An 11,289-nucleotide genomic window follows, 5' to 3' on the forward strand; every position below is an offset into this window, starting at 1 on the left:
GGTTAATTACAATCTGACCCAAGGAAGATGGCATCCTATGTCTGCAAAACAGGATTCATGCATTTGTGCCGTTTTTCTTGAGCCAACAACAATGTCTAATCTAGGCATTTCTTCATTTATTCATTCTAGTTTTATCATGCATCCATTTTATTATTCTCATTTTTGCCGCATTCAACTTGGTTGCATTCAACTTGGTTTTTAATGGATTTTTTATTTCCCAACACTAAATGTTCAAATTCATATAGAATCAGATGGTCTTATTATAATTTTATGAAATTACCTTTGATTCATGATATTCGTTTATTGCATAGTACATCTTAGGCAGTTCTCCCTATGTTGCTTCATCTTATAACTAGTTATGAGAAGTTATTGGATGAAGAAGGTTTTTTAAATTTCATGCTTTACATTGAGAAATTTAGATTTTCTAATAAGTTCTTTATTGTTTATTTACTTGAAGGTAACCCTATGATGCATTATAATAAAGGTAAAAGCAGAGGTCAAAAGCATTTTTCAGATCTTCTACATGAGCTTCAAACAAGTAAGAAGTTAGTACCTATCCTAATTCTATATGCGTTGCATACATTATCATTATTCATATGATTCAAGCATATGTTTCAGGGCCAGATGTGTGGAAGAATTTTGAAATCTGTAAGAATTCTATTAGAATTTGGTTTTAGGTTCCAAAAGGACTTCTTGAAGGAATTAGGGTTACTTAATTGTTTTTCCATAAAATACAGCAACTGTGCTTGCTATACTTTCTCCTAATTGCTGAAAATATCAATTATAGTAATATTTTTTGGTTTTCTTCATGGGACAACATTTGGTAGACGATCTCATAAAAATTTCATGTCTATTGGAGATATTTCTGGTTTTTTATGAATTAGAAAATCAATAAAACATGCTGATTGCTTATAAACCCAATTGAATTAATTTTTCTATGATTCTAGGATTTACAAGGGATTTGTAGAATTATACTTGTATTTTTAGGATTTTATTTGAATTAGTTGTGAATTTTACAAATTTTATACTAATTAGGGAAATCTCATTAACTTAGGATTAGGATTTGAAAAATTTTCTATCTAAATGAACTCATATTTACATGAATTAAACCCATAAGCTAGGGGCAACATGAGGATCTCTAAAAAATTGAGGTTATGTAGTTTTAAAATGAATTATAGAGAATTACTTTAATATTAAATATTTTGTTCATTGAAAATACTAAAGATGTATTGGGGATGATTTAAATTACTTTTGAAACTTTATCATCTATTATTCATGGATTAAAAATGTTTTTTAAAATTTGCTTTAAAATTTTAAAATTTAATTTGATTTAATTTTTGAGTTATGAAAGATTTAAGTGACTTTATGATTCATTGGTTTTAGAAAATTTAATTAACTTTGATTTATCTTCAAACTTTTATGGAAAAATTCCAAAGATCTCAGAGAAATCCTAAGAATCATCCATAGAAATTTGAAGTCAAATTGAGTTGATTAAAACATGTAATTATTGGATTAACCTGACAAATTTATTAATTGATCTATTTATATACATAGAGGGAATTAGGTTTTGATTTTAATTTCATGGTATTTTTTCCCTGATTCATTAGAGGTGTTATTCATTATATTTTGAATAAAAATGAATTATGAATTTTTGAAGTTTATATGTTTAATTAAATTTATTAAATCCTTATTTTTTCCTTTACACAGTATACAATTTGATTTGGATTGCACATTACATGTAGCGGGGACCTCATTTGAGGCTTTTGAAATAACGAGGCCTGCTACCGCACGAGATATAATTACGGTGTCTTGTGTAAGATCAGACAATTTCTAACTAAACCATGGCTTAACGAATATATAAATTTAGATGTAACGAAATATAAACTTTTGATGAAATCAGATGACGTTGAGATCGTCTCTTACCTCTTGGCCATGTAGATAGTTTCAGTTTGCTGTGACTAGAGGAGATCCATGAAGGATTTCATTTCAAGGACAGAGAAAGAAATGCAGGATTCCCTATGAATGTACCCTAGCCAGATGTGAATTCTTTTTGCAAACACTGGAGACCTAAGGCTGATCTAAGTGTTTTTACCATACGTTTGCTTGAGTTCAAATTGGAAATCCAAATTGATTGAGGAGCTTCAGGGAAACATAACGAAGCTTTGTTGAAGCTTTCATAGAATAGCTCCTCATTGATCCTTAGTGATTCTCTTTGTGATCTCTTCATGACCTGATGCCTAAATTATGTTTGAAGCTTCTTCTCATATGCTTTTTTTTAAATTGTATTGTTAGGTTTATTATTATTCTTTTAATGATGTAATACCTGGATCACGGATCTTCATTCTTGGAGGAATTCACTTATATTAATTTTAGGCCTTCATTAAGGGAAAGCTATTGGCCAAACTTCCCAGATGAACTATTTTTTTAGTAATCCTAGATTATATTTGAGTAAAAACTAATTGCTTTTTTATTTCTTTTTTTCCCTTCACTCGATGATATAAAGTTGAATATCTAGCACTTTTATATTCGTTTAATGCAAATATAATGTCCAAAGAGCTATGATTTAAGTCATAGATCCATGTCTTGCTTCCTACCAAGCTTTCTAGTATACTCTGGAAACAACATGAGTAACCCTTTTTGTGTTTGTATTAAAATTTAGTATGTTTTATTTAATTATTTATTATTGCACCCCTATGATGTTATCCTTATTTTGGGATGGAATATTTCCTCTCTTGCTTAGTTTTTATTTAATTTTCTTACAAGTCACTTATAAAATTTTAATACACGTACACCTTCATATCATTTGCTTGGGTTTAATTCTACTGTTTTTTTATGAATTGCTTTGGAAAAAAAATCCATCAAAATTCCATTGACAGTTTCCCAAAGGGCGCTCGGTCAACAAGAGCCGTGAGACCACCTCTAAGTCTCATTTCAAAGGTCAATCAAGTATCTCGCCAGTTAGTCTTCTGTGATGTTGATCTGCAGCAATGTCCTGCTCACAAGAAAAGGGGAGTAGACATAAAATCTTCCAAAGAGTTGTATTTAAAGGATTCAAGCAAGGTCGCTTCAGCTGACCCTTATGAATCTAATATTGGAGACATTTCACAGAAACTAAAGACCCCCCACAGTCTAATTTGCCAGAACAATGCCAATTCGTCAATCAAGTATACTCTAGATAGGCCACCTTTAACTATTAGTTGCTTGCTGACCAATGGCCTTCTAGAAAGACTCTTGGAACACTACAAGAAAGATAGGGTAAAATGTTTGAATTTGTGAGTTTGTTTGCTTACTGTATGCAGGATTGTCATTTTAAGATGTATCTCTTTTAGATTAAGCTTCTTAGATGCATAAAAGGTATTGGAATCAGTTTTGGCTGCTCATCGCATCACTTGAATGAGGTTGGTTGATTTGTCTTATAGTTATTAAAATTTTCTTATTTATGTAAATGTACTAAGTTATGAAGCATTCTTTGGCTGAATTGTTGGTGAATGCCTAGGTGCTGTCATTGAATTTTGAAAAGCATGGAGGTGCTTCTAGTATGAAGTCAAAAGATTACATTTTTCTCAATGACAAGTTAGCTCTCTATGCATTAGTTGAAGAATTTGGGAAAGTTCCTCTTGGATTATTGCCAGGTGAATTGATTCAGAAGATGATTGGTTGTCAGCCTAATGATATAAGATCTTTGGCTTGGAAAGGTGATATATATATATATATATTATCATTTTGTATGTTTATTTTCATTCCGATGTATTGCTATATGTCAAGTTTTTTTTTTTTTTGTGCTATGGATTTCATTAATATGTTCTTTTGTAGAACCATTTCATAGAAAGGAGATTAATCTTCAAAGTAGTACTTGTGATGATGGCAAAAATCAATCCGCACATATGTTGCTTCATATCAGACCTCGTGCAGAAAGGTGAATTCCTTGTGACATTAACAAATGCTTATATTTGTCATTTTTTTTGTTTTGTTTCAATTTAGGTGGTTAATTTTTATCTTCAAGAAGCATGCCATGGATGTTGGATGGCCTATTTTGGTAATCTATATTTGATGAACCTTATTCAAGTTATGACTTCTGAATACCCTAGTTTTATGGGACTCAAGCAAAATATCCTGATATGATATGACATGTATTTAGTCATTAGTTCATAAAAAATATTACAACAACAACAACAAGCCTTTATCCCACTATGTGGGGTCAGCTACATGAATCGTTTTTGCTCATTGTGCTTTGTTAAAAATTAAATTCTCATTTAAATCTAATAAAGAAAGGTCATTTCTAATATTTTCTAATCAAGTCTTACCTCTACCGTTCTTAACATAAGTCAAATCTAATAAATCTACTTTCCTAACTGGGTCATCGGAAGGCCGCCATTTTATGTGACCAAACCATCTAAGGAGACTCTCTATAATCTTATCGTTCACTGGAGCTACTCCAACCTTTTCATGTATATGCTCATTTCATATACCGTCTTTAAGAGTAAAGCCACTCATCCATCTGAGCATCCTCATCTATGCAACACTTAACTTAATATTATGCTTCTCTTTTGCTGGCCAACATTCCGCACCATAAAGCATTGCAGGTCTAACCACCATCTTATAGAATATTCCCTTAAGTTTATGGGGGACTTTTCTCTCACACAATAAGCTCGATGCATTCCTCCACTTTAACCATTCAACTTGAATTCTACCAATAATATCCCCATCTCACTATCACTTCGAACAATAGGCTCAAGATGTCTAAAACATATACTCTTATTGATGACTTGATCACTCGAAGTCACAACCCACCACAATAACTATTATTACTAAAATTACACTTCATATATTCAGCTTTAAATCTACTCAAACGAAAGCCTTTAGACTCTAAGATTGACCTCCATAATTTAAGTTTACCTTCAACTCCCTCTCTAGTCTTATCAATAAGAAGAATATCATCAGCAAAAAGTATACGGCAGGGTACAACCTCTTGCAAATGTTTAGTGAGAACATCCATGACTAAAGCAAAATGATATGGGCTTAAGGCTGAACCTTGATGTAATCCAACTGAAATAGAAAAATACTTGGTCAAACCACCTTATGTTTGAACACAAGTAGCAACTCCTACATACATATCCTTAATGACTTAAATATAGACATTATTAACCCCTTTCTTTTCTAGAACTCTCCATAGCACATCTTTTTGAACTTTATCATACGCGTTATCTAAATCAATAAATAACATATGGAGATCCTCCTTAATCTCTCTATACTTCTCCATCAAACCTCTCAATAAATGTATAGCTTCCATAGTTGACCTACCCGACATGAATCCAAATTGATTTTGAGAAACATTAGTATCATGCCGTAACCTATGCTCCATAACTCTCTCCCATAGTTTTAAAGTATGACACATTAACTTAATACCTCTATAATTCACACAATCTTGTGCATCACCTTTATTCTTATAAATATGAATGTACACACTCATTTTCTACTCATCTGGCATCTTTTTGGTCTTCAAAATAATATTAAAAAGTTTAGTAAGCCAAGTCATTTCTTTCTCTTAAACATTTCCACACATCTATTGGAATTTCATCAGGTCTAACAGCTTTTTCACACTTCATTTTCTTTAAAGCCTCTCTAACTTCGGTTTTACTAATACGTTGATAAAAATAAAAAAAAATTATTTTCATTTATGATGCTAAGGTTGCTAAAGTTTATTGCATTCTCATAATTCATTGAAGAATTTACAAAAATATCTTATCCACCTTTGTTGAATATTTGCTTGTAATAAAAGCACTTTTTGATCTTCATCCTTAATACACTTCACTTGAACTAAATCCTTACTTCTTTTATCTCTATGTTTGGCTAACTTATACATATATCTTTCTCCCTAAGGCTCCTTAGTATTATATAGATCATTAAAAGCTAAAGTCTTTGGATCGCATATTACTTTCTTAGACTATTTACGAATCTCTTTATATTTTTTCCAATTATTTGAATTTTTACATATAAACCAATTTTTATAAGTTTTTTATTTTTTCTTGCACATTTTGATTCCATTATTAACTATTTTTTACTTTTAGGAGTTTTTCCCTTTGATACTTCAATTATATCTTTTGCAACATTTTAATCTCACTAGCTATTTTTTTCACATAACATTAGCTTTCCCATACACAAACAAAATATTAAAATATAGTATTTTACTCTAAAAAATATTTTTGTTAAAATTTTTTAAATACCACTATCTAATCCTAGAATAATATTTTTCTTTATTTTTTATTTTCTGCCTCTTCATCTTAAAGTCCAAAATTATTTAAGTGTTGTTGGGTAGATAAACTTTCATGTGGAATAGCTTTACAATCTAAACGATCTGTTTTTTTATAAGAAATTAATCAATCTCAGTTTTACTATATACATTTTCATAAGTGATGAGAAACTCATATTTTTTTTAAATAAGATATTAACAATTACAAAATCAGAAACTAAAAAAAAATATGGTCTTACCACATTCATTAGTCGCTCCAAACTCATAGCCATCATGAATGCTTTTAAAACCATCTACCTCTCTACCAACATGTCCATTTAAATCTCCTCCCATAAGTTTTTTTTCTTCAAGAGGTATCTTTTATATAAATTTTTCTAAGTCATTCCAAAAATTTAATTTTGAATTCATATCCAAACCTACTTGAGGAGCATAAGTGCTTATGATATTAATAATCTTAGCATCAACAATAATTTTTAAAGCTATAATTCTTTCTCTAATTCTATTAATTTTTTCAACATTATCCTTTAAACTCTTATCTATAATCCAATGTTTAAAATTGCGTATTCGGGTATTGAAGCGTTTTTCATTCGTGAGGCGAGGCGTAAGCCTCAAGGCGTTTTGAGGCGTAAGCCTCAAAATCAAAAGATTGCGTAAACATAAAATGATAAAATTTTATATACTAATGAGTGAATAATATAAAACATAAAAATGCATAAGATATGAAGTAAAATCAAAATATCTCAATAATAAGACAACATGAAATATAGTTCAACTCAAAATTTTATCTTTTCCAAATCCCAGTATTCTTTTCATTAACATATAATTCCAATTTCCAAAAATAAATAGCAATGACATATCACATAAGAACTCATAAGTCATCAGCACTGTCATCACTAAGGGGTTCTTCATTTGAATCATCATTATGGTGAACTCCTCTCTCCCCTTTCTCCTCTCCAATAGAGTCCAATGTCGGACATTTACTTCAAGATTTATGTAAGTTTTAATATATATAGCATGAGGCGTAAGCCTCATGCCAATGAGAGGCGAGGCGGGCCTCAAGACGGGCCTAAACCAAGTTGAGGCGCAAGCCTCATAAAAAAAACTCGAGGCGTAAGCATCGAGGAGTTTTTTACTGGAATTGCGCAAAGGCGGGCCTTAAGGCGAGCCTCATATTGCGCAATTTTAAACCATGCTATAATCACACCTACATCATCTGTAGTACGACTCTTGTCAGAATACCATAGTTGAAATCCTAAATTATCAATCTCCTTAGCCTTCTCTCCAACCCATTTAATTTACTAAATGCATATAAGATTTATTTTCTTATAGTCATAATATATATTAATTCCTTTAATTTACCTGTAAGGAGACCTATATTCCAAGTTCATATCTTAATTTTAGTTTCTGGACTTGCCTCTTTACCCACATTCGTCCATGATGTGGCCCTTGCCTCTTTAACACTACACCCGTGCAGCGGCCCTTGCACACTTGTTGTTATTTTCAATTGTTATATTTAGGTCATACAACATGTCTCTTTTATAAATGACATTGTTTCATAAGTTATATAAATATAGTGCTTTTATATTTGAGTAATAACTAACTAATTATCCCTATCATTCGCTGTGGAAAATTTATTTTAAAATTAGAAAAAATAGAGGCACTCATGTTCTAGGCACTTATAACTAAGTTATGACGAATTAAGATATTGATATTAATGTTTCATTTAAAATTTATGTATTGTCTTATGATTTTATGAGCACATTTATATTTCAACTTGATATGAAAATAAAATCTGATTGCAAGTTAATTCACTTAAATGATTGAAAGAACAACCTCAACTAGAAAATCATGTAGAAATACATATTTATGAAATAATCATGGATTTCTTTTTTTGTATCATATCATAATTGTCATGCCCTATTTTGGCCCCTCCCATTCAACCAGGAGTAATAACAGAGGTGGATAATAAAGTTAGATATATTTTTAACCAAAATCTTCCTGATTTTGCTAATCAGGATTGAGTGAAAACAGTTTTTTTTTATATTGTCACAAAAAATATATCTTATATTTCACAATCATCTAATAGATCCATTAGAAGCATTAATTCATAAGCATGCAGAAATAAAGTTATCCAATGAATTACAAAGCTTCTAAATAATTGTAAATATAAATTCATATGTACCTAAAGTCTTTAATATACATTATACATAATTTCTTGAATAGTGCATCCAAAATTGTACACCCAAAAAGCTATTTTACTGGACATAATCGGTCACCTGTCAATGGCCCTAATTGTTCTTTCCCCTTACCTGAAAGAGCTAAATGCTTATCGGGTTAAAATAAAGTTTAACATACAAGAAAAGAATATAACATGCTATATTGATCAAATAAACTAATATGAGCATTTATCTTCATGAATATTGCTAGCTTTGTACAATATTTTAATTCAAAGCCTATTTTAATTATTTCATAAGTAATAAGCATTAATATCTATAAATAATTAAGTATATATGTAAAATGCCAAATCATTTAATGCATTATGTTAGTCAATTGTTGGGATGAAATTTCTTGTTTTACTTTCAATTTCTTCTCAATTTATACTTATCACTTTCTTTAAAATGTTATGTAAATTTTATATAGGCTTTGACACATTTATATTATTTAGTTGTCACCTAGCTCATCCTTCATAATAACTATTTTTGAAGATTGATCAGTCTAACATTGCAGTTATCAATGACCCCTCGATTCAAGGTTGGCCTATTCCAACTTTAATAATCGAGAGTTGGGAATCATTTTTATTTCTCTATTGAGTCTCATCTCGTTAGAACTTTTACCTCATGTTCAGGACAACATACTTTATCAATCTATCTCATATAAAATGACGTTTCTTTGGCTTTTTTTTACTGTTAAGCTCATTTGTATAACCATTTAATATTACTTGACAATCTTTTATGCAAATGCTGAAATCTACCTATATCATAATGTATCCAAGGTATTACATGATAAGTAAGAATTTATATATAAATATTTAATATGCATAACCTTAGGAAATCAAAAGACTTGAATTCTATAAACATAGTTTGAATTTATCCTGAATAATTGATTATGATTGACATTGTAGATTTCCTGAAATCAGTAGCATGCTCAGTATGAAAACATTCTATAAACAGAGACAACAAGACAATACAATGTACTTGTAGAAAGTTATAAACATTAGGCCTATGAATTTTTTGTTTCTTATATTAGAGATTGAGTATTATTGAAATTACTGGATTTCGTCGAGGCAAATTTGTTTATTTTTATCTTCACAAGACTTGATTAGAAAATATTAGAAATGATATTTCTTTATTAGATCTAAATGAGAATTTGACTCTTAATATGACACAATGGCGAAAAATGATTCCACGAAACTTTGATCTTCTGCAAACAATTTAAAATTAACAATGTTACTTATTTCATCCAAATTTCTAAATCAATAACTCAATCTAATACAACATAACTTCAAAATGACATTTTTTTACCTAGAGTGGATTTCTCTTCATTTAATCTTGAAAGCCTTCCTACCAAATCCAAACTCGATTCAGTGGAATGATTGCAAAGATTTGGATTGTTACCCTAAAAACCTACCTCTTCCTCTCCTGCATGTCTTTTTCTCTGTAATTCCCTTCTTTACTTTTCACGGCCTTATCGCAGCAACCCTTCTGTTTCAGCCTCCAACAACTCAATGAGAATAGGGAGTAGACAAATGGCATTGTAAGTGCTTTAGGTTTATATATATATATAAAGTAAATCTCATCATCACAAGCATCCGTTTTCCACTACTTCCAAATCAGTCATTTGCATGCCAATTCAGGAGGAAGGGAATTGTTTGCACTGTACTATATATATATACATACATACATATTTATAAACTAAATCTCATCATCACAAGCATCCGTTTTCCACTTCTTCCAAATCAGTCATTTGCATGCGAATTCAGGAGGAAGGGAGTTGTTTGCACTGTACATTATTTGGAAACTACAATAAAATTAAATGAAATTTTAGGAAAATTTGATTTAATAGATTAACTAATTATATAAAATAATATAATTACATTTATTATATGTACATCTATACATAAAAATGAACGTAATGAAATATAGAATTTTATACAAATATTTTGATATATTTTGAGATGAGAGAAAAATGAGATAAATTTTATAAGAAAATTTTTAATTGTTCGCTTTTAAAGTTTTAGGTATTACAATGATGAATTAATCAATTTTATAATCATAATTTATTGAATGATGTGTAATATATAGTCCTTTGAAGTTAGGTCTAACTATAGTGCATGACTTTTTTCCTTTCCCTAGCAAGAGAAATTATCTCAATAACCTATTAAATTTTCAAAATTATGAATATAGTTTATATTTTACTCACTAATTGTAGAAATGCTTAGTTGTATGTTTTGATGCATTTGTCATTTTGAATGACATGTGGCTTCATAGTTAGAAACTAAAACTTTAAATAAATAAGGGTACATTTATCCTCAAAAGTGGAAGATTATTTGTTCTGATGTAGGTTTAATCGTTGTTTAAAAAAGAGGAAAATGGTTAGACGTTGGATGTTGAGAAGCCATCTCTCCTTATTAACTTTTGCAAAGGATCAAGGAGCACTAGTTGTCACGACCCGGCCCGGTTAGCTCATAGATACGAGGCGGGAACGAGATCGGACATGTATTATAAGCCATAACTTCTAAAACTTGTGACATAAAGTAAAATTTTAAGAACTTCAAACACGTAGGAAACAAGCGCCACTAATCTCCAGATAAACAGATCTAGCAATTCATACAACATATGTACAAAAGTGGCAAAACAAAAAAATCTAACCAACAAGAATTTGCCACCCAAAACAATCAAAACTAATCAAAACAACAAAAGAGACAAGTGGAACCTGTCACCCGGAGTACGACGACTGTAAGTGAACCTTGGGTTTTCAGCCATCTCTCCTACTAGGTTCTCCTGAAAAATTTCCCAAAACTAGGGAGTGAGCTACGCTCA

General features: G+C 30.4%; 1 protein-coding gene across 4 annotated transcripts in view; it reads left to right on the top strand.

Annotated features, from left to right (window-relative positions):
* LOC110093937 overlaps positions 1 to 11,289 on the top strand; it is a 65,780-nt gene that overhangs the window by 14,818 nt on the left and 39,673 nt on the right. Inside the window, exons 9-13 of one of the 4 annotated variants that reach the window (XM_028692199.1) lie at positions 458 to 545; positions 2,877 to 3,255; positions 3,330 to 3,398; positions 3,497 to 3,695; positions 3,827 to 3,916. In XM_028692199.1, coding sequence (XP_028548032.1) covers positions 458 to 545; positions 2,877 to 3,255; positions 3,330 to 3,398; positions 3,497 to 3,695; positions 3,827 to 3,916 — 825 coding nt within the window. Of the gene's footprint in view, positions 1 to 457; positions 546 to 2,876; positions 3,256 to 3,329; positions 3,399 to 3,496; positions 3,696 to 3,813; positions 3,917 to 11,289 lie in introns of all 4 variants that reach the window. The other 3 variants (XM_020818999.2, XM_020818998.2, XM_020819000.2) reach the window with 3 other exon arrangements.

The sequence above is a fragment of the Dendrobium catenatum genome, unplaced genomic scaffold (assembly GCF_001605985.2).
Source record: "Dendrobium catenatum unplaced genomic scaffold, ASM160598v2 fragScaff_scaffold_156, whole genome shotgun sequence".
NCBI lineage: Eukaryota > Viridiplantae > Streptophyta > Magnoliopsida > Asparagales > Orchidaceae > Dendrobium > Dendrobium catenatum.